The sequence below is a fragment of the Drosophila hydei genome, unplaced genomic scaffold (assembly GCF_003285905.1).
Source record: "Drosophila hydei strain 15085-1641.00,03,60 unplaced genomic scaffold, DhydRS2 tig00000060-arrow-pilon, whole genome shotgun sequence".
In the NCBI taxonomy this organism is placed as follows: Eukaryota; Metazoa; Arthropoda; class Insecta; order Diptera; family Drosophilidae; genus Drosophila; species Drosophila hydei.
Genome location: NW_022045656.1, coordinates 1,978,879 through 2,002,198, shown reverse-complemented (window position 1 = coordinate 2,002,198; position 23,320 = coordinate 1,978,879). Strand labels below are relative to the sequence as shown.

General features: G+C 37.8%; 4 protein-coding genes and 1 non-coding gene across 5 annotated transcripts; 2 read left to right on the top strand and 3 right to left on the bottom strand.

The window, feature by feature from the left end:
- Positions 1-1,754: 1,754 nt before the first annotated feature.
- LOC111592184 (caspase-3) lies at positions 1,755-3,580 on the bottom strand. The gene is made up of 4 exons (XM_023304249.2): positions 3,273-3,580; positions 2,265-2,455; positions 2,026-2,207; positions 1,755-1,958 (listed from the first exon to the last, which is right to left on the bottom strand). The coding sequence occupies exons 1-4, from the start codon at positions 3,466-3,468 to the stop codon at positions 1,892-1,894; spliced, it is 636 nt and encodes a 211-aa protein (XP_023160017.2). The 5' UTR covers positions 3,469-3,580; the 3' UTR covers positions 1,755-1,891.
- Positions 3,581-5,552: 1,972 nt separating this feature from the next.
- On the top strand, positions 5,553-6,238 carry LOC111592198 (extensin-3). The gene has a single exon (XM_023304267.2). The coding sequence runs from the start codon at positions 5,569-5,571 to the stop codon at positions 6,172-6,174; it is 606 nt and encodes a 201-aa protein (XP_023160035.2). The 5' UTR covers positions 5,553-5,568; the 3' UTR covers positions 6,175-6,238.
- A 1,156-nt stretch (positions 6,239-7,394) lies between these two features.
- On the bottom strand, positions 7,395-8,258 carry LOC111592219. Its single transcript, XM_023304295.2, has 4 exons — positions 7,837-8,258; positions 7,693-7,778; positions 7,507-7,639; positions 7,395-7,447 (listed from the first exon to the last, which is right to left on the bottom strand). Exons 1-4 carry the CDS (start codon positions 7,943-7,945, stop codon positions 7,395-7,397), a joined length of 381 nt encoding a protein of 126 aa, XP_023160063.1. The 5' UTR covers positions 7,946-8,258.
- A 1,738-nt stretch (positions 8,259-9,996) lies between these two features.
- LOC111592222 lies at positions 9,997-22,981 on the bottom strand. The gene is made up of 8 exons (XM_023304298.2): positions 22,818-22,981; positions 22,640-22,760; positions 21,373-22,578; positions 14,526-15,450; positions 12,212-12,655; positions 11,548-12,153; positions 10,886-11,012; positions 9,997-10,827 (listed from the first exon to the last, which is right to left on the bottom strand). The coding sequence occupies exons 3-8, from the start codon at positions 21,403-21,405 to the stop codon at positions 10,446-10,448; spliced, it is 2,517 nt and encodes an 838-aa protein (XP_023160066.2). The 5' UTR covers positions 21,406-22,578; positions 22,640-22,760; positions 22,818-22,981; the 3' UTR covers positions 9,997-10,445.
- Trnaw-cca lies at positions 18,840-18,911 on the top strand. Its single transcript has one exon. It is a non-coding gene; the product is annotated as a tRNA-Trp (tRNA).
- Positions 22,982-23,320: the final 339 nt, after the last annotated feature.

The window sequence follows — 23,320 nt, the reverse complement described above, 5'->3', positions numbered from 1 at the left end:
TACTTCATGGACTTTACTTCCGATTTGACAGTACAAAGAAAGCTTGGCTGATGTGAGTGCTTGTCGAGTGAAATTTGCAAACCGAAGTCCAAACCAGAAACCATACCCAAACCCGTAGAATCCAATTGTGATTCCCATTACCTCTATCGTATCTCTGAATCGAGCCTAAATGAACAGGATCTTCGGTTTGTCGAATCATTAGGATGTCATCGTCCAGATGCTATTTCCCAGTCGTGACCATTGCTCAATGTGAACACCACCAGCAGTGCTGAGTGATCCTCACAGTTTCTTTAAACCACTGCTAATTGGCATAGAGGAGTGCCCGACTAGGAGATACCCTGAACCTCGCCCAATCTGCGTTTTTTAATCTTTTCCTAGCATAAAAAGAAAAAGCTAAACCGACTTTAGGATACCAGGACTCGAAACAACATCTGCTCAACGCACACAAGCTCTAGCAACAAGAAGCAAAAAAAAGTAAGACAACTCTAGTCGGAGATGCCCGACTAGCAGATACCCCGAACCCAGTGAACATAGACATTTTTTAAAATATTTTCTATAACTAGCAGACAAACAAAGAAAATGAAAACCCGACATTAGGACACGATGACGCGAACCTGCGCGAAATAAATAAAACCCACTGCACCCAGAACTTCTCGACAACGAGGTCTTACAAACACCGCCATCTCAAATAAAGTAGCAGTTTCTATTCGAAGCATTACACCTGTTGGCCCTATTTTCAACTCAACTTAAATTGAAATTATTTGTGATAATTTTTAAATTTAAATATTAAAATACAAAATCAAAATTGTATAAAATATACAAAAAACTAAATGCAAACTTTGGAGGGTCTGGCTCTTAAGCCGTCCGAGATATATTTTAATAACTACATTTGGATCATGTTGTTAATCGATAACTATAAAGCGGCAACAGTTATCGATAGCTAGCGATAGCGATAGCTAAGCGGACCTAGCCACAGGTATTGTGAGTTGGTTGAGTTGAGACACAGAAATGCTGGATTACTGGAAAAATTTTAAAAAATTTGTATTTTTTTATCAATCATATATTATATATAAATATGTGTATCTATATAAGAATGATTAAGACAATAGCTCTGCACGGCGTCTATGTTATCTTTATCACAGGGTAATAAGAGCTAACCCTGTGCAATTTACAATTCGACATTTAAGTATTATCTATAATAAATGTCTCAATATTTGGTGAATCTAAACAGTGCTAATAATAGAAAAGATGATGACTCTAACTATATATATATGTATATATATATTCATATCTTTATGACTAGCTTTCTAATCTGACCTACATTAATCTAATCTTTAAGGTAATTAATTGTGAGAGTTTTACGCTTAAAATTTTGCTCTTAATGGTTTTTAATGACTTGAACAGGAAAACCCCATTGAAAATATTATTTCATATTTATGTAATTGCATCCAGTGCAATTCACAGAGTTCGTTCCTTTGCATCAATCTGCAATTAATGTTCGAGGGAAAGTTACCAGACGAAGTCCAAATTGAATAAAGATAATTTCTCTTTGCTCTAGCATGCAGAGTCCCCTAAGCAATACCCCAAATATGATTTATTATTGCTTAGGTGGAGCATAAGCTGCACTTGTGAGCTAGTTCCAGGCGAGGGCGTCATACTTACATACGTTCTTATAGAGGTAGGGGTAATGCCATAGAAGGTAGGGGCAGTGCCAGTTACACATTTTACTAATAATGAAGCTTCTAGTGCTAATATTGCTGGGCAATTGCCACAGTCCTATGGCAAAGGGTCTTTAAGTTTTATTGGCTGAGGCCCGGTTTGAAATTGATTACACAAATTTGCTTATTGACTCTAGTGTCTGGTCAACGCCAATGATGTGTTTCTCTAGGACTCAGACGTAATCCCCAAAAACATAGTCGCTGCTCATTGTGCTGCTTATCGATGGGACTTGAGCACCACTGCAGTAAGAGAAACAACATTAATTAATTCTAAAAGTGACAGGCATCGGCAGCTGATTAGACTCACCGGGTTGAATTTTTTACCAAAATGCGAACATGCTCCATATTGGTTTGAATGTCCACAGACGGCCTGGAGCGCAGCGTTTCGCATAGTGCTTTAATAAAGTGCGTGCCATCCTCATTTCGATAGGAGACGAATCCCTCAAAGGTGCTGAAGCACATTAATACATCGCTGGGGAGAGATGGAATCTAAGGAAAAATTTGGGTGAGTGATAAGAGCTGATGAATAAAGAATATTTTAATTACCGATTGAGCCTCTAATATGTCCACCTCTTTTTCGCCCTTGCAGGCCTGAATGAAGAGGATCTTCGGCTTGTCGTTCAGCGTTCCATTGCGCAATATGGGATCGATGATCTCAGATATCAGATCATAATCTTGACCATGAGTCAATATGACCAGCACCAGAGCTGAGCGATCCTCATAGTTTTTCTTTTCCACTGCAGTTAAAGCCAAAAGTTATCAACTGGCAAATAAATATTATTGCCTGTAAATGGCCCTAATAATGTGTGCATTTCCTATCACGGTTAAATTTATATATAATATATTACGTTTTTGGCCTGTCGGATTTTATTTTTAGATCTAATTGAACCACTTGAAAAATAAAAAAATATATATATATATATTTATATATTTACATATATATAAATAAAAAAATAAATAAATATATATATATATATATATATATATATATATATATATATATGGACACTGTTCGATGATCTGCCTTTCCGTCCTAACTAATTATAATTTGGATTGTTTACCACATTTCAATAAATTCCGCTAGAAATAAGCTATTAAGCATTCGAGCTTATCTGACGGAGTGCATGACTCAGTCAACCAATGTTCGTCTGCCCAACACTAATATGGGAAATATATATTGAACTTGCAATATGAAATATATTAAATACTTGAAAATAAATCGTAAATACCTAATCAGATCTTCTACAGATCAAACATAATTAAGACTAAAGGGGGATGGCAATATCGTTCACTGTTCGCGCTATATAAAAATATGTTCTTGATATATCTGTGAACATTGCAACATGGCGAATGTGAAGAGTTTTATAGCTGGAAAGAACACTTTAGAATTCAGCTAGTGTAGACCTTTTCTAATGATTTATCAAAGAGTTTCTATGGCCTTGGGTCTGGGACAAATGATTATACTACTAACAATTGCTACGTTTTTACATGAAAACCCTCCAAAATTATTTAGTTTCTTTTAATCTAAGCAGCACAGACTAAAATTGCACTCACACTTATTCATAGTGTTTCTGATCTCTTTGAGCGTTGCATCCTTAATGGTTTTCACGTCACACTTGAGCTTGCTGAAGGTTTTCTGCAACAATTCTGTATCCTTGGCGCTTCCCACACGGTTCATATTTTTGTCATTGAAATGCTCATTGTTAAAGATGACAACTTCTGCGGCCTTTAGCTTTTTGTTGGCATTCATTATGCAGCAGATTATGAAGGGTTTCACTCCGGTTGCCTTTGGGGTTGCAGCAGTTGATAATACGAAGACACACAGCAGGCGTCTTCGACAGCTCTGTGTAGTTTGCAATTGATTTTCAGGTAACTACTGAATAGCTGGTGTAATGATGTTGATATTTATACCTATGCGTATAAGGCCCTAAGGCAAAGAACATATATAATATATAAAATTGATTCATTCAGATAAGAAAGTAGCCGTACAAGATAATAGTCATTGGCAAGCAAGTGCAACGACCAAGCATTTGTTTCGAGTAACTGCTTCTTGTCGTCCTGGAGTTTGCTGTTTTGCTTCAGACTGTTATGCATAGATCGAAGATTTCGACTTCTTAGCGTCAATTAACTTTTTACAATTGTCTATGATATGATATCCAAAGAGAACATATCATCTCCTGCAATATAGATTGTATACTATTGCCACTACTGCTCAAGGCTGCCTCTGTCTCAAGACAATTGATGCAGTGCCTCAATTGTTTCTAGCTGTTTGTGGACCACCTCACGAACTGCATTTTGCAAAAATCAATGGCCACATTGGACTTCATGGCATTAATGTTTTACAGTGGTTAAGTGCGTTGCTTCAACGTCAAAAGTCGTAGTTGGTTGATCGAGACTCCTGACTGGATTGTCCACGTATAAACATATTGATAAATTAATTCCACCTTTTGAATTTCTCAACTTTAAAAAGGCGAAATATAGCTCGTAAGTGAAAAATATATATGATTGCTGAATAATGCCTCGAAACTCCCAATTTCAATGGCAACAGGTTATATAATTGTATATAAATAAAATAAATAACAAATAAAAATAATAAATAAATTAAATGCTTCAGATTGTCCTTAAAGACCTTTGCTCTACGACATATGTAAGTCTGATTGTGTATGAAATTGGCCAGCATAAGATAAGATTAATTGGACTCTCCAGTTTGATTATATTTTGCCATGGCGCACATACAACAATTTGAGGATATTTCAATTGCCACAGAGCTTATCAACTTTTTTGTTAATCAGAATTTGGCTTTTAGTTTCTTGTTAACTTAAGTTAACTTACAATAAATTACATTTAATTGTTGAGCAGGCTACATCGAGCTAAGCTGATTGTCTTGAGGAACGCCTTCTATTTAAAATTAATTTCTGATAGAAACATTGAAAATGTATCTCTAAAAGAAAGCATATTCCAACTAATTTATAGATATATATATTATATCTACGTGTAGATAAAAACTAGGTATCTTAAAATATCGACATTAATTCATGCATATATTTTTATGTAGACTTATGCATAAATTTTTCGGCTCGTACAAGTCTACAGATTCGAAATGATCGTGCAACAGAGAGGCAGACCGATAAAGGCAAACTTTGCTTAGCTGTTGACCTTGATTAATCAATAGATATATATGCTGAGGGGTCGGCTATGTCTCCTCCAACAGTCAGATTAACCAAATGTATGCCCGCCAGAGCCATTGCCAGTGGATCCAGGGTATGAGGCAGGTCAACATAACGTCAAGCTTTCGGAAAATCGGTTGCAATGACCGTCCATGGCCTAGCAACGGTAGTTTCGAGCGTTACCCGTACAGGTGTTATATCATAAATAACAGGCGTGCGTAACGCAATCGAGTTTTGTTAATGTTTGTTAATGGTTTTTGGCAAATAGCGGCTAAAACCGAAAATAAGGCCGGGAAGTCCAGGAAAGGCACAGAACGTGCCCGGCTCAACAACACTTGATGTGGGCGGCGGGGTCGTGGGGGGCCGGCAGCTACTGTTTACTGTATGTGTTTGCAATTTCGTTTTCAGTATTGAAATATCGAAAACGAAATTGGGCACAAAATGCGCTAAACAATTCGGGCTCATTTGTATGCCAAGTGTGCAGCGGCGATGACGACGGCAACGCCTCCGTAACGATTGCATTGGGAGGCAATCAGAAATATTATGCAAAGGGCTGTGGCTGCGAGGGGGTTATACAAACACGATCCAAATCAAAACTGTTGCGGCCCGCTCATATAAAATGCCACAGCAATCTGGCTGAATCGAATCATTCAAGTGTGAGCCAACGACGAGCTGAGCCAACAATGAAAACGCAAGTAGCTTTACTGTTTGTCCTGGCGGCCCATGTGGCCATCGTTGTGGCGCGTCCGGAGCCGCCCAGGCCACGTTATGGCGCACCACCGCCGCCAGCACCACAAAAGGAATATGGACCACCTCAGCCGGCGCAGCCGCTGCCCATTTATGGACCGCCTGCTGCCTTCTACGGGCCGCCAGCTGCGCCCACGGCCGAGGCGATTGTCACCAAGAACGTGTATGTGCATGTGCCGCCCGAGGAGCCAGAGCTGTATCCGGCCGCGTCGCCGATCCAAACGTCCGTGCCGAAAAAGCACTACAAGATCATCTTTATCAAGGCACCGAACCCACCGACACCAGTGCGCCAGGTGCTGCCACCTCCGGTACAGGATGAGCACAAGACCTTGGTCTATGTGCTGGTCAAGAAGCCCGAGGAGCAGCTGCCCGTCATCCTGCCTTCGCCCGCACCCACGGAGCCCAGCAAGCCAGAGGTGTACTTCATCAAGTACAAGCAGCAGCCAAAGCCAGCCACCCAGTACGGACCACCAGCCGTTGCCGCTGTGCCAGCCGACGAGTACGGCGCACCGCCTGCGCCACGCACCCTGGAGCAGTTCTAAAGATAAGGCCAAGTCCCGTCCAAAGACTCATATACAAACATGTGTAAATATTATTTATATGTAATTGCAACGTTCAAGTTGAGTTTCTTGATATTAAACGATATAAAATATTGAAATTTGAATATGGATTATGGAAGATAGTGAAGATTGAAATTTTAATATGGAATATGGAGGATATGGAAGATTGAAATTTGAATATGGAATGTTGAAGATTGAAATTTGAATATGGATTATGGAAGATATTGAATATATTAGATATCTCTAGTCTTTGAAATATTAAGATCTATTATAAGTCAAACATAGTAGAGATAGAAAGAAAGATATATAGATAGAGAGAGAGAGAGATGGGGAGAGGTAGCTATATATAGAGAGAGATAAAGACTGAGAGAGAGAGAGAGATATATTGAGTAAGATAGAAAGAGAATAAGAGAGAAAGATATAAAGTGAAAGTGATATGTATATAAATATACATATATATATAGAGAGAGAAAAATAAATAGTGGGGGAAAGTGAGATAACGAGCGACATAAAAAGCGAGAGAAATATAGTGTGTGACAAGGGATATAGAGTGAAAGAGAGATGTATATAGAGAGAAAAATAAATAGAGAGGGACAGTAAGATAATGTCAGGGAACGAGATAAAGAAAGAGACTTATATAGTGTGAGAGAAGGCATACAGAGTGAAAAAGAGATAAAGACTGAGAGAGAGAAATTGAGTAAGATAGAAAGAGAATGAGAGAGAAAGATATAGAGTGAAAGTGATATATATATAAATATACATATATATATATATATATAGAGAGAGAGAGAAAAATAAATAGTGTGGGACAGTAAGACAAAGAGTGTCAGAGAGCGAGATAAAGAAAGAGATATATAGAGCGAAAGATATATATATATATAGAGAGAAATACAAAGTGAGAGAGAGTGTAGGAAAGAAAGATATATTGTTAGTTGGTTGGCTTTCGATTTGAATCCTATAGTACTTTGGTTTTCCAAATACATTAATGAAGGTTGCAATTGGCTTATTCAAACAATTCCATTTTTATTTATAATTTCTAAATGCTCTAAGAAAAATGAGTCAATAAAACTAGGTTATCGCTTTCCTTTTATAACATCAGATTAGATTAGATTAGACTAAAGATTAGATTAGATAAATTAGAGTTTATTCAAAGATATTTCAATTTAAAATATTATAAAATATAAAATAGAATTATAAAAGTCTTATATAGTATCGTAATATGAGTAGACAACCAGGCAAAAGTACAAGCTGAGTACTATAGGCGAAATTAAAAAACATTTTCTTTTCGGTACAATACATGGTCTGTCAGCTTACCCGCTTGAAATATATCAAATACTATGAAATCGTAGAAGTCGTCCACCAACATGACATAAGCGCATTCCCATATTAAAACGATGACATGTACCACGGCAACGAATATATATGGCAAGAGGAGATAGCGTGTGCCCTGCAAATGGGAAAGACGTGAAGATCTGTGCTCACACTTTGGGAAATACCCACTAGGAGCGCTCCAATCAAGAGAACTACGCAGGATATCAGATAGAGCCCGCTTACGACTAATTCAGTGTAGCCCAATATAGAGTTGGCTGGGTGTACGAATATGGCTCGATGAAATATTTCGCTGTCTGCGATTGTCTCACTTACGGCCCAAAAGAAATTGATCTATGCCGCGCAGTATCACCTCGAATATAGCAATTAGAATGCAGCCACATCTCAGTTGGACGCAACAGCAGCAATTGTCGGTATAAAGCATTGCGATCCCACGATATATAATCTACAAAAAAGGGTTTATATAAAATGTTCTATATATGATTTTTGGCTTTATTGTTGGCATAGAAGTCAGTCCTACTAGGCATAGGGCTAAAATCTGTTCGACGTTTGCTTTCGACTATTTAAATTGATGTGCTTATAGCACGTCTAACTGTGAATTGTATCTATAGCTGCCGATCAGCGACCATGACTTACATTGCGGCTACGAATAATTATGGTCATTGCGAAGACTCGACATCGTATTCCACTCACGTCTCTTTCAAATTTTAGAGACTGCATAATTAATTTAATTTTGGGTTTATGCCGTTTGGCGGCTGCAAATAAAATGATGAATTTGTTATGAAATTCTCAATAAAATATAATACTTTTTGTGTACTAATTTCATTTAATAATTCTTTTATCTCTTGTGTACATCGAACCCAAGGAGTTAAGGGTTATTTTTGTTTTGTACCATTGTGTAATGCTGATATATTCTGGACTAGGGTGCATTGTTCGATAAAGTATTGTCAAGTACTTGACTATTGTAAACAAGTAGCAAAACTCTAGTCGAATTGCCCGACTAGGTGATACCCTGAACAAAGTCCTATTGGCGTTTTTTAATATTTTATCTAGCATCAAAATAAGGCAAGTGTAAATAAAAAGGACGCTGTGGGGGAACTGAACGCAGAACTTCCCATCAGCGAGCGTCGCTTCTACCTACAAGAGATTATTATAAGAGATTATTTTAATAGATTAGGAGAGTGTCCGATCTAAACTCAAGTAGCAGCTGACAATTTAAACACAAAAGTAAAAATTCAAAAAAAATGCATTTGAATGTGTGAATATATAATAAATTTGGTTTTAGTTAACGAATTCGAATGGAATCTTCAACATTTAATCTGCGTATTCGATTGGTGTATTTGCCAGTTTATTAAAAATACAAAATCTTTCACATACACTACAGTTGCAACTGAACTTAAATTGAACGTATTTTGTCAAATTTTGAGCAAGTATCCAAAATATGACAAATATTAAGATTTTATAAAATATACAGAAAACCATATACAAAATTTATAAATTTTTTATTTACAAATTTTTTATATAGTTTTCTGTATATCTCTAGCTCTAGCTCTGAAGCCGTCCGAGATATAATTTAATAACTGCATTTCGATCATGTTTTTAATCGATAACAATAAAACCGAAAAAGTTATCTATTATTAAAAACAAACTTGATATAGCGCGGGCTATAGACGGAACTACAACAAATTTCTAGCTCTTATAGATTCTTATAGTGCTAATTCGACTTGGTTCGTCATCCTGATCAAGTTTATAAATACTGTCTGCTACATGTACTTTAACAAAGCAATTATACCCTGATTTTCCATATTTAATGGGTTCAGGGTATCAAAATGTATATGTAGTAATTATTTTGATATATAATTCGATTATGCAGTTATTTTATTGAGGTAGTGTTTGCACGCCATGGACTTTCCGGGAATTTTTCCTCTGATAATTGTTGCAATAGAGTCGAATTATAAATTACAAATTTCGAATGTTTATCGATAATGTTACGAAATTATTTACCCCGCATTTGAGCCTCCACATAATAATATTAATAACAAAAATAAAAAAAACATTTCAAACATTCAATTTTATAATTTATTTATTTTTTTTTAAAGTTTCTTGGGTTTGCGTAAATTTCTCACAACAACTATTTTACAACTACATTAATGTAATGCTGTAGGATGCCCCAAGATTGAGATGCTCGAAGCATTGGTACAGTTAAACATTTATCATGAATAGCCTCTCTATGCGCTTCTCAATTTCACGACAACAAATAAATAAAAAACGAAGGTGTACCAACTGGAAACAGTTTGATGACGTTGACGTTGACGTTGACGTTGTTCATCGTGTAAACCTACAGCTAAGTATAGTTATATGTCTTGTATTTCGGGCATTAAAATACACACAATGCATTTATCGAATATTAATATATATATATATGTATATATATATATCGATTTATATATACACCCATAGGTTTTATTTGTTTTTCTTATTTTTGGTGTTCATGTCTTTTTAACTCAGTTCTTTGCGCAACTTTCGGTGCTTTTCATGCTTTGGGATAACATTATTAAATACACAATTGTTGCAAATATTTGATAGGATAAACAGGCAGATGATATACCATAAGTAAGCACTATATGCAGACGTGACGAACCTAGGATTGCATTTAAGTGTTTCCCTTAATGTGTTTAAAGTGTATGAGAGCTGAGTAAAGTAAATGTGGCTTTGGGTTTCTTGTGTTAGAGTATCAGTAAGAGTATCAACGATATCGGTGAGGCATTTGAACTCAGGTTGTTAACGTTTTCTGTGTCTCTTTGTATTTGTACTGGTATGGAAAACATGCTTAGGTGTAACTGTAACCGCTACTAAAAACACGAACAACAAACAAGTATTTGTTTATAACTTTGCTAAGCAACAAACTGAACCAAGTGTGTGCCCTAGGCCTCCTCGCACTCGTCCTCTTCGTGCTGCACGAACAGCCGATGGTTGCGTGCCTCCAGTATGGTCCACACCACCAGGGGCGTACAGCCCAAGGCCATGCATGAGCCCATGCAATAGAAACAGATCTCGTAGTCCCCGGACAGATCCCGCAGCAAGCCCGCCAACGGCGGCACCGATATGGCCCCTATGCTCTGGAACATGCGCACCAATCCATAGCTGGAGCTTATGCGATCCGTGCCAAACACATCCGCCAGCAGCACGGGCATCAGCACGTACCAGCTGCCGAGACAGAGGCCGTATACGGCAGCTGATAGACCCACCAGTACTAGGGTCTTGGCAAAGGGTATTGTCAGCACTGCCAGGCCAGCTCCCAAGATGCTGGGAAAGATTAAAAGATGTTCATTAAATTTTACGGAGCTCCAGAGCTTCTACTTACCATAGTGTATAGGTCTTCTTGCGATCAAAAAGCTGCAGATCCGATAGCCAGCCCAGACCCAGTCGTCCACACAGATCCAGCACAGCGCTGATGGCCACCAAATACCCCGCTTCGCTTTTATTGTAACCTAAAGAAAGAATTACAGCCTTTAGCCTCTATACAATGCATATTCATTTTATAACTCAGATGGCTCTATAAACCAAAAAGGAATCTGAATAGCTTGAATTAAAATCGAGAATCGAAGGCAGTTTAAAATGAGTTCATATGTTACATCTGAGTCTAATCTAAGAGAAAACTAATCCAAACTTACTTTTATTAACTCTAGAGAATTATATATCTCAAGGACTATGCATTTAAATGAAGGATATACTGAATAAGTCTCTCAATATACTCTGTAGAGCATGTTTAGATATTTATTATATTTATTAATTTGCCAATTTGAAACTCAGTTATAGATATGGTTAGATTAAGCTATAGACAGACGATCGATTATGATATTTATATCTCCTCATTTCTGCGTCCTAATTCAATAAGTAAGCGAGACCGACCTGAAGATACCCTGACCAGAACTGATTTCTTATTGATTCTATAACTATATAGCAAAGATTAGAGTAAAATGAAGTTGACAACTAAGTAGAGTGATTCATCAATAGTAAACCCACCGATGGATATGACATGCGCGGGTAGATAGTAGAGCATATAGGGACAGCCGACAGACATGAGCGTGACGGACAGGCACATCAGGATGAATCGGGGCTCCTGCAGCAGACTGAGGTCCAGATACATCTCGATGCGTGCGCAACAGCTGGGCTTCAACTGACGTTCATCATCGTCATCCTCGTCGGCAGCATCATTGTCATCGTCGTCGTCGTCAAAGACGGCCGTGGACTCTAAGATCTGAGAGTCAAGAATGCTGCCATCGGATGGCTGTTGCTTCAGCTCGCTGAGATTGCTGACGGGCGTGGGTATTTCCATGCTTTTGCTGAGACCGCGGCTGACCACGCTCGGTGGGGAGAGCGGCTTCTCGAGATGGGCATGGATCTTGCTGATGGTCTCGTCGTTGGCAAAGACATTGCGACGTCGACGACTGCCGCGATTCGAGTCGGTACCTGAGTGTTTGCGATAGACCCAAGTGGAGTCTGTGCTCAGATCCTCCACAGAGTGCAGCAGACCGGAGCTGCGCACCTTTTTCATGGGCTTTATAAAGGTGGTTTCGCCAATGATGTCCTTTACCTCATCGTCGCTCTCCTGCGCCGACTTGTCTTGAGCTGCCGAACAATAGACTATTAGACTATGAATTCCTAAGTCTTCTGCGGTGCAACTCACCTGGCTGCTTGCTGGCATAGTAGTTCAGGTGATTCTTACATTCCTCCAGAAACAAGTGCTCTATGAATTTGTCGTTCAGCTCATTGGCACCCACCTCGCAGGTGCCCAAGTACGTGGATGTCGTCAGCATGCCCGTGGTGCTGGGATTGATGTCATCACTGAGGGGCTTGCTAGCCGCATCCTGCGCCTGCGCCTGCTCGGCATAGTCGCTTAGCGGTCGGTATAGAGTGGCCGACACACACACGTGCAGCATGCAGCCGCCAAGTATGAGTATCGTGCCATGGAAACCACAGCTCTCCGCCAGATGCTTAATCAATATGGGCAGCACAAAGCTGCCGGCCGCCGTTCCCGACACGCAGATCCCATTTGCCAGGGCGCGATGCTTGTCAAAGTACTGCGAGACAATCACAATGCCTGGCGTCGTCGAGAGACCGCCACCAATTCCTAAAAGATATAACAGTGGCTTCAGTTCTTGATAATATCAGAGTTACTACGGTAATTGTTTTACTATTTTATTTTAACTACTTGGAAACACAAAAGAAATATGTTAATTACATAAGTATTTGCAAGCTAATATAAGAATTATTTTAATTGAAATATCTAATTATTTATATTTAATTTAATTCTAGTTTAATTATTCAAGAAACTGGATATACGTAATTTACTTACTTAAGTAATTGGACCTATCTCATTTAATTTCTTATGTAATTGCATTAATCAAGTTTAATTACTGAAGTAATTGTATCTATCTAATTTAATTACTTAAGTAATTGGATCTATACAGTTTAATCGTTTAAGTAATTGAATATATTCACTTTCATTTCGTAAGTAATTACAACAAGCGTAACAACTTAAGTAATTGCATCTATCTAGTATAATTACTCAATTCATAGCATCTAACTAGTTTGATTTATGAAGTAATTACATCTATCTGGTTTGATTGCCTCAGTAATTACATCTCTCAAGTTTAATTACTTAACTAATTCGATCTATCTAGTTTAATTACTTAAGTAATTGAATAAATGTACTTTAATTTCTTAAATAATTGCATCTATCTAGTATAATTACTTAAGTCATTACGTCTAACTAGTTCGATTACTTCGGTAATTGAATCTATCGAGCTTAATTTTTTAAGTATTTAAATACATTTCCATTAGTTTCTTAAGTAATTGCATATATCTAGTACAATTACTTACTAAATTGCGTCTAACTAGTTTGATTTCTTCAGTAATTACATCTCACAAGTTTAATTACTTACTTAATTCTATCTATCTAATTTAATTTCTCAAGTAATTGCATGGTTCAAGTTTAATTACTTAAGTAATTCGATCTATCTATTTTAATTACTTAGGTAATTGAATCTATTTACTTAAATTTCTAAGGTAATTGCATCTATCTAGTATAATTACTTAATTCATAGCATCTAACTAGTTTGATTTATAAAGTAATTACATATATCTAGTTTAATTACTTAAGTAATTGAATCTATCTAGTATAATTACTTAATTAATTGCGTCTAACTAGTTTAATTTCTTCAGTAATTTAATCTCACAAGTTTAATTACTTAAGTAATTCGATCTATCTAATTTAATTTCTCAAGTAATTGCATCGTTCAAGTTTAATTACTTAAGAAACTGTATATATCAAGTTTAATTACTTCAGTAATTTCATCTATCTAATATAATTTCTAAAGTAGTTGGAACTATCTAGTTTAATTACTTAAGTAATTCGATATATCTACTTTAATTACTTAAGTAATTTAATCTATTTACTTTAACTACTCAAGTAATTGCATCTATCTAGTTTGATTTCTTAAGTAATTGCAGCTCAAAAATTTAATTACTTAAGTAATTCGATCCATCTAGATTAATTACTAAAGAAAATAAATATATTTACTTTCATTTCTTAAGTAATTGCGTCTATCTATTGCTTTCATGTATCTAGTTTAATATTTTAAGCATTTTCTTCTCTCAAGTTAGATTACTTAAAAAGTGTGTCTATCAAGTTTAATTACTTAAGTAATTGGGTCTACTTAAAAGCATTCCCAAAGTAATTATACGAACATTTTATAATAATTATACTAATTCTGCTAAAAGTATTTAAAAACTAGTTGTTAAATGAAATGAGTCTAAGGTATTTAAGGTATTTTAAGGTATGTATGAATCATTTTCTTCATTTGATTACCAAGTAATCAATCCTGTTTGGCAACAAGTCAAGTAGTTTCTACTGAATTAAGTAAGTCTAAGTAATTTTTCAACTCAAGACTTCAAAAGGTAAACAAAAAGCAAATTGGTTTATGATGCTAACCGCTCACCTGTAAGAATGCCAAAGGTGAGGAGCAGGTGCAGCAGACTGGTGGCAAAGTAGCTGAGCACCATGCCGAGTGAACAAAAGATGCCGCCCACAAAGACAACCGAACGGCAGGAGAAGCGCTGGCAGAGAGCGCTTGAGAGTGGCGCGAGGACCAGGCAGAGCGCAGAGAGTATGGCTGGTATCCAGGAGGCCACTGTGGCCGTGGAGCTGGGAAATGTTTCCATAATCTCTACGTAGAGCACGCCATAGGATTTGACCAGCCCGGCCACCCAGAACTGCACAGAGAAGGCGCCAAAGACAATGAACCAGCCGTAGCCGCCATCGGGTGGCTCTGCAGCACAGCCGCCGCCGCTCTCCGTCGTGCTGGTGGATGAGTCGCGATCCTTGGCCAGCTGCTTACTGCGACGGACTGGCGCGCGCTCCAGCTCCTTGGCGCGCTTCAGACATTTACTGCGAGCCGTGCCCGACGACAATTGCTGCTTGTGACTGCTGCGCAATTCATGCGATTTGGCTATCAACGGGCGAGCCGTTATGCTGGACACGGTCAACAGGTTCTCATTGTCATCCTCCTCCAGCTCTGAGATCTGATGCTCCAGCAGGCTGGCGTGCAGCGTGCGCGGGCAACAGGGCGCATCCAAGCTGAGCGTGGCGGGTCGCAGCGCTGGCGAGGCGCACGGCGAGGGTGAAGGCACGCACAGCGCCTCCATTTGCTTGACATCCAGCTGGGCCAGGGCCATAGTGGGCAGCGGTGCAGGTGGTGCGGACACAATCGAGAACAGTGAGCCGCTTGCGGGCTGGCCGGCAACACTGCAACCAGCATTGCCGGCTGGCCCCGCCGTGTCGTTGAGAACGAGCCCTCCCGACTCGTACTGGACTCTACCAGCTGGGTCCGGTTCACTCGCGCAGTAAACCGATCCCCGTGAACCCTACAATACAGACACAGAAATCAAATCAATTTTGCGAAGCAGCTGGAAAATTAAACAATCAACAACTTAACTTAGATCCTTAACTCTGCTTCATTTTAAATTAATATCCCAATGACACGCAAACCGCAGCCGAGGAACAGGCAGGCATACGATATCGCCGAATGGTTCTCGAATGCTTGTCAGGCATTGGCTTTTCATTTAGTTAATCTTTTCAGGCTATGGCTTTGTCATAACTCTATAAATAGTTTTCTTTATTTGATAGCCAAGACTTGCGAATCAAGCTACGAGCGACTTATTTATTGTGAGCTCAATAAAATTTCTTGCCAAATCAACAGCCAATCAAATGTGACTTTTCCTCAAGCAAAAATAGTTGAGCCTGTGGCCCTTGACCTTATCAACTATGTTTCAAATTATTTTTTATGATTATCATCTGCATCTACAAAACTCAGCTTAGGCCTACAGCGAGCTAAATGCTTTGCAGTCCTGAGTTTGTAAACTGTTAAGATTTTTTCGGTTTTTCCCACCTAGGGCGTAGCTAGTCTGTAAATACTTTTTCTGGTATAACAAAAAAACTAATAATTAAGTTTCTAGAAGGGCACGTAATAAATAGGGGCAGATTATCTTCCACTGTTTTTAGAACTCAATACAGATTGAATTATATTAAGGTAAATCGCAATAAAAAGCTATGTTCTTTACAGTTTTGTAGCGAGATCTTTAACAGTTGACAGTTAGAATAGACATCTTCTTGAGATTAATCAAAATTAAATTACGACTACAGAAGGTGAAAAAGAAAACAGAAATCAACTGTCTCTATGCATGGTACTAGGAACTCGGAAATCGGAAAATAATTACTTTTAAATACACTTAATTTTAATTTGAGTCGTGTGTGAATATCATGCAGTCGGCATACGACAGCAACATTCTTATTTTGGGTAACATAATCTAATCATCACTCCAGATAAACTATTTAAAATATCCATATTTTTCTGAAATTTGTATCTCTTACTGTCCGTTCCTCTTTCGAAAATTAAATAATTTGAGATAATTTCATTCTCCAGATACACAAAAAAATAATATATATAACCTTTTCGATTGGGGTACATAACCACTAAGACTACTGGATGACTTAAGCAACCACAGGCGACTCAAAACATTTCATGTCCTAGACATGAACCTTCGAAATAGATAAATTTGGTAAATAAAAAAAGATAAAAATAGGTAAATATATGGATTGATCTCATTGGAGCCCAAACCATCCGGTTACGTAATATATTGTTAACAAATTTGTTTATTGTCTAGTACAAGACAGATTGCAAATAAAAACAGCAATTAAGAAAATTAAAATTTAAAAAAAAAATGGGGTAGATGAGTAATTGCCAAAACTTGCTTGTGTTTCAGTGCTTAAATCGGCATGTGAGCATTTTCATTTCGATGACTTTTGATCTCTCCTAGATTGGGTCATGGCACATCCATTTTATTTGTGATTTTAAACATGATCTCGAAATGTCTAGCTTACAAGTAAATTAATTTTAGTTCAGTTATATATTGGTCAGCCAAGAGGGATACTATCTTTATCTTTAGCTTTATCTCAGCAGCTTCCAAGTTTCCAATATCATCTAACTGCTGAAATATTTTCTATGAGATTTGACTAGAAATTTGCTACTAAGTCAGCTCACGATGATTGGTCTGGGGCCACGTCAAGTCGGCAGTTTACGCTAACAAGCTGGCCAACTGGGCAGAGCTAATGGCCAAAATAAAAATTTCAAAATTACACGACTCATATTGAACCGAAAGCAATACCGAGGCAACCAGTTGAAATCCTATTCCATAAATAATGGCTCCAATGCAGTGCCAAAATATAAAATCGGAAACAATGTAAAGTCCTAAAGCTTTCTATTTATTGCACTAACTTTTTCTACTACTCTTCTTTGGTCACATTGCTTTCCACATCAACTATATGAACAACATATCTAGATGCCCACATACTAACTAAATCACTGAAGTTCTCTTCCCTTGCCTTCCTTGGCTTTTACTAACATGAATTTTGACAACTGAAAATATCATAAAATAAAAATGATTTCTTCCAGATCTTAACAGATATAATACTTGAACGACTAAAGTAAATTACCTCATTACTCAGTGAGCTAAATTGATGTAATTCAATTACTAATTTAACGAGTAAGAATTTCTTTATTTGCTATTAAATGTAGCATGAGTCAGCATTTAAATGCACGCCATAAATTATCCCTTAATTGGCTTAATCCTTTGGCAAACAAACCCGACAGCTAAACACACACACGCACCTGCTTCTGTACGGTCTTCATTGCCTTTGGCAACGTCTTTTCATACATATTTTATTGTAATTATCCGCAACTACAAATATTTGCTGTGTTTTCTTGTTGTTGCTCGAAAGTTAGTTTTTTGTTAAATCGATGCCCCCCGTGTTGTTGTTAGTCACTAGTCGCTCCGCCCACACGCCCCTAAATATCGTCATCTGCATGCTGTATGAGCTGGCATGACGTCTAGCCATTTTCCATTTCCCCATTTGCTTTCAGGTTTTCCCCACATTTTCCCCATTTTCCAATTGCTAGTTGCAAGCTTTTCAGGGTCAAGTGCATGACAGTGGGAAGTTGTGGGAGTCCCTGGCAGACATCTGATAAGAAATAACCCCAACAAATTCTACTCCATAATCGACTAAAGCACAGAAAATGACAAAGATTAAAGGCGACATTTAATTAGTCGCTGAATGAGTCCATAAAATATGTGCTCTCAAATGTAGACTGTTGCATATACCTAGAAAATGTTACTTGAAATTTGTGTATTTTAAAGAGACATCTTTTAGGCAGAACTTATAAAAAGAATTCTAGTATTATTGAAAGCTTTAACCAGTTAATTCTACATTTCTTATATATAATTAATTGACTAAACTTTGTGTTTTATATTTTAAAAGGTTTTTATATTTAAGTGAATATATTTAGTTTACATAGTCAAATTTTATATACATATATAAATTTGACGTTGTTTGCGCGTGCAGACAGATATAAACTGGTTTTTCATGTACTCCAACAATTATTTTCTAACAAAGCTTTAAAGCTTTATTACCTGCAGATTAAATATATATATATATACACATCTATATATATTTATTTGTTTTGACAGTTGATTGTGGTTGAGTTTAGAACATGCTGAAGATAATTCTTAAAATTATGTCAGGTATATATTTTCTTTAATTTTTCTGTATTCTTCCATTAATTTGTTTGTGTTTTTAAATAATTTACGTCTATTGTTAGTGTAGCAAGTATTTTTGCCAATAAATCAATAAAATGAGATTTCTAACGGCCGACACGCAGTCGATACAAATATATATTTAGCGCCGGATCATAACATGTGACTCCGTGGCGCAACGGTAGCGCGTCTGACTCCAGATCAGAAGGTTGCGTGTTCAAATCACGTCGGGGTCAAGTGAGTGAAATTACTTTTTTTTAACTTTTTTAATTGATTTATAAGCTTAAAAGTGTTCTCGAACTACTTTTTAGCTTAGATAATTCATTTACTTGTGTTAATTTTTGTAAATATAAGAGTCCAATGTCTGAATTTGTATTTTTTAATATGAACTCAGTATTTTAAATGCAGATAGTTAATAGAAACTAAGAATGATCAGGTTTTAATCTATAAATGTTGTTGAACCTAAGATTATAAATAAATGACTTATGTGGAAGTTAGTTATATAGAACTACAATAATACAGAAATTGTTGTTATCAAGTCCCACGCAGAATAAACTAAAATTTCGGCAATTAAAATTCGCAATGCCTATTAAAAGATTGAGGAGACTCTTTAAGCAATCATTTGCATAGCTAAGCAGCTGCAGCTGTATCTGCCTTATAATGAAGTCAGTTGTTTATTCGGGTGCGACGCGTTGCATACGTAATCGCATTACGTATACGACAGCGCGCACAAATGAAGCTGTTAAATGTATTTTTTGCTCTGTTTTGCTTTTAATTAAAGTCGACGGCGAGGCGCGTGTCTGGTATGAGGTGACTCATTGCATTGGCATATGTCAATGGGCGACAACGTACCACTAATAGTTGCATGCCACGTGTTGATGGTGTTAAAGAATATGTGCTGCAACTAGGAAAACATGGAATCGATTGCAAAGCTGCTTGCTAATGAGTCGAGCCTTGTCATTCGGTTCTTTGGCAGGCAACGCGTGGCAGCATCCACGCCCTTTGACCTTGCCAGATGTCAAAGGTTTAGCCCCACTGTTTTCACTGTGCACTGAGCTGTGGGCTGTCGCCTGTCAGCAGGAATTTGGCTTAAATTGCCAGGAAGCGTACAGCAGATGGGCGGAGAAGTGGGCGTGGGTGTGGCCGTGGCCCGCGGGCTCAAGTTCTGTTCAAGTGCCAATGTTGTGTTTCGTTTTCAATTTCGCAACAACTCAAGGCCCTGACGCAATCTAATGAAATGAAAAACTTTGGCTTGGCTTAGGCGGGCGGATGGTTGGGCGGTTGAGCTGTTGGGTGGTTCGGTGGTTGGGTGGTAACGCAGTTGGTTGCTCTGCCAATTGGAGGCGCGTGGATAGAGATTTGTTAGAGCTTAACTTGTTGCAAGTTGTATGCTTTCTAGAGAATTGCTATTGATAGGTATTGAAATGCGTATAAAATATATTATAGCCAAATAAGAAAAGGATTTAGGTAATAAGTTTCCATGGAAAATAATGGTTATCATTTGCTTTTCGTTTCGTTCTATTATTTACTCCGAAAGACTGTTAAATGTAATACAAATTATCGTTAACAAAATAATAATTATAGCTAAAATAATACAAATTTAATCTCAATTCACCAAAACTCATGGCTAAAAGATTTATGTTAAAATCAACACATAAAAGGTTTTTACAAATAAATAAAAAATGTGTTTGGATGCTCAGTTTGTATACAAGAGCTCTCTCAGTTTACAGTTATTTGCCATTGACTTAACACGCAAATACTAGACGCTGACTTGCTTGACTTGCTTTTGCTATTGTTCCAAAAGCTGGAACTATAAAATTCTCAAATGGTTTTAGCATAATTAGAGTAGCAAGGCGAAGGCCGAAGCTCGCTGATAGGACCTGGAGGTTTATTAAATGGTCAGAGAACAGGCTAAGCCTTGTTAATTGTTTGATTAGTAATAGTCAATAAATACATGAAAAAATGGATATCAATCAATTTAGCTAGTGCACGCTTAAAGGAAGAAGATATACAAAGCTATAGACACATGAAACATATCGGAGCATAAGGCAAAGGCAAAGGCAAAGATTTTTCACTTCTGCTTTGAGTATATAACTCATCCAGAGAAAGGCAGAAGGGAATATCCAGTTTAGCAAAAAGTGGGTCATGATGTTGACTCTGATTTAAGGCAATGCAAGGGGATTTTAGCCAAGATCTGTATACAATTTGATGCTTCACAATCGTTAACTGGTCTTGACTCATGCCAGTCCTTCGCATGCTTTTGCACTCCCAAGAGAGGGATCAAGTTAAAGTTGTTATTGGAACTATTTGCTATTTGCAAGGAGCATTGTAGTTGCATTGTTGGCTCACAGTTGTGGCCGCCCCTCAAATTTCATTGTCAAACATGTGTTGGATCCGGCTTTGACCCACTCCCAGGATTTCGCATTAGCTACTCCATTGTTTACGCGCACTTGAGTGATTCGCTTTGTTGTGGGTCTTGGCGAGAGTGAACGATAGAGAGGGCAAGGCGCATGCTCACCAAATCGTGGGCCAAGCGACCTCAAACTACCTCAATATATTTGCGCTTGGCCCAAAACCCACGGCAGCCTCTACAAATGAAGCGCGTTTCTTGACCTCAGCTGTCACACATATTGCAATTAGAATGTAAACACCTTTGGAAAATGAGCTAATCAAGGAGTTGGAGTTGGGCTCGTTCACCTGTAAATGCCAGTCACGCTGCAGGGATGACATTGTCGTCCTTTGCGGTATGCTAGGCGCCTTCTCTGGTGTATCTCTTGTTGCTCGCGTTGTTGTTGTTGTTGCTTGGGGCGTTGTTGTTGTGCACTCAAATGCATTGGTTTAGCTCGATGGGGCCACACGCAGACAGCACAAAGGACCACAGCTGCAGCAGCAGCAGCAGCAGCAACGGCACGGGCAACTCCGAAAGTTGGCCCAATTTGTTGAATGATAACGTTTAGCGCGCACACGGCGTATGCGTAATGTGGAAAGCGTTTCCGTTTATGCTTTGGCACTGAGTTCAGTATGTACAATAATAAATGTTCGTTTGATATTTTGTATTCTATGTAAGGCTTTGCAGGAACTTGTGTGTCGCTTTTGAAAGGGTTTTCAAATATATTTAACTTTTGTAAGGCGCATTCGTGTCATTTTGTTGTGCGCTAATGCCAGTTGCTGTTCCTGTTTCCGCTGCTGCACGAAACACACACACGCACACACACACAGTTAACGCCCGTACACACATACACCCTATCAGTGTCTCTTTGTGTGTTCAACAAATATTCTGCTGAACAAAAATTTCTGCTACAAATCGATAAAAAAACATTTCTTTTGTTGCACATCGCCCGATCAGAATGCGCTCAGTAATTGATTTACAGTGCCGTTCATAAGCCTATTGCCTGAAATTCAAATATCATTCGTAGTGCACAGTATATAAAATTGTTTAATTTTAATTGTTAGTTAGTTAGTTTTGATCTGTTACTTATATACTTTAAATCATTCTTTGCGGGGTTTGTGTTTATTTCTTGGCTTCGATGTGCATGTCTCACTGCTCTGCGTAATACTGCTCGACCGTGTGTCCTTTCGATGCCTTTGAATCGATTCGAGAGCAAAGCAGGCAGCCGAACTCAACTTCAACACAGTGGGCACAGTGGTGAAGGTGAGTTTTGTCGCAATGTGCAATGGGTGAGCGAGACAACAATAGCCAGATATTGGTGTGACATTGGTGCGATAGAGTTGATGCATTATATTTCCATTTTGTTTTGCTCTGCATTTTTGGCCGCTTAGGTCAGGCCACGGTGGCAATCTGATAGGACAGCAAGGAGGACCCGTACATTTCTTGTGATAAAGCGTGTTTCCGTTTAACCATATCTATAAACATTCTCAAAACTAAGAACCATATGACAATGGCTAGAAGTAGAATTCGACAATTTACATAATGTATATATATCTAATTAAACATTTTACATACATATTACCATGGATGCCACAATACTCCAAAAAGTATCCATTACTAAACGCATCGGTATGGTAAAGTTAAAAATAGTCAGAGGCAAGCACACCAGCCAAGGTATCATAAAAATATAGTTCAGCTGCAAAGAGGATTTGTGCTTCAAATCATTATTTGGTCCCGATACTACTTGCCTTACCAGTTTCACGCCGATTATCAGAAGTACACATGTAATAATATCTACGATTGTAAGGTAAAAATTTATCATATTGATTTTGCCTTCCGTTGTTTCATTAAATGCGTTTCGCTCTAAATATACGCAAAAAATACATACTCCTATACATAAGATTCCAAAAAACAAAGTTAAATATTTTAAAATTTGTGAACTCGGCATATTTTACAACAAACCCAAAGAATGAGTTTACCCCAGGCTAGTTATTTTTTTATTGATAACGTAGGGGAGATCAAGCGTAACTCAATAATAGTTTTTGTTATTGAGTGTTAGCTTTAATACCGAAGTTGTAGACAAGCTTCCTAAGGTCGTTCATAAATAATCCATATCCATTTATATGCGGATTGTACATACAAATTTATATTCCAAATTTTAAGTCTCCGAGTTGCCAATTTTTGGAGACTCTAGATCTGAAACTATACAGCTTTACAGCTTTATCATTTTGATCTACATTGTCAGCGCGGGTTTGT

Bases quoted from the DNA above. Each gene is read 5' to 3' on its own strand.
- LOC111592219 (XM_023304295.2), bottom strand. From the start codon at position 7,945: ATGCTTTATACCGACAATTGCTGCTGTTGCGTCCAACTGAGATGTGGC. The intron at 7,779-7,836 runs GTAAGTGAGACA...TCGTACACCCAG, and splicing joins AGATCAATTTCTTTTGGGCC to CCAACTCTATATTGGGCTAC. The intron at 7,640-7,692 runs GTGGGTATTTCC...TCCCATTTGCAG, and splicing joins TCTTGATTGGAGCGCTCCTA to GGCACACGCTATCTCCTCTT.
- LOC111592198 (XM_023304267.2), top strand. From the start codon at position 5,569: ATGAAAACGCAAGTAGCTTTACTGTTTGTCCTGGCGGCCCATGTGGCC.
- LOC111592184 (XM_023304249.2), bottom strand. From the start codon at position 3,468: ATGAATGCCAACAAAAAGCTAAAGGCCGCAGAAGTTGTCATCTTTAAC. The intron at 2,456-3,272 runs GTGAGTGCAATT...CTTTAACTGCAG, and splicing joins CAGAAACACTATGAATAAGT to TGGAAAAGAAAAACTATGAG. The intron at 2,208-2,264 runs GTAATTAAAATA...ATTTTTCCTTAG, and splicing joins ACATATTAGAGGCTCAATCG to ATTCCATCTCTCCCCAGCGA.
- LOC111592222 (XM_023304298.2), bottom strand. From the start codon at position 21,405: ATGTCATCCCTGCAGCGTGACTGGCATTTACAG. The intron at 12,656-14,525 runs GTGAGCGGTTAG...TATATCTTTTAG, and splicing joins CACCTTTGGCATTCTTACAG to GAATTGGTGGCGGTCTCTCG. The intron at 10,828-10,885 runs GTAAGTAGAAGC...AATCTTTCCCAG, and splicing joins AAGAAGACCTATACACTATG to CATCTTGGGAGCTGGCCTGG.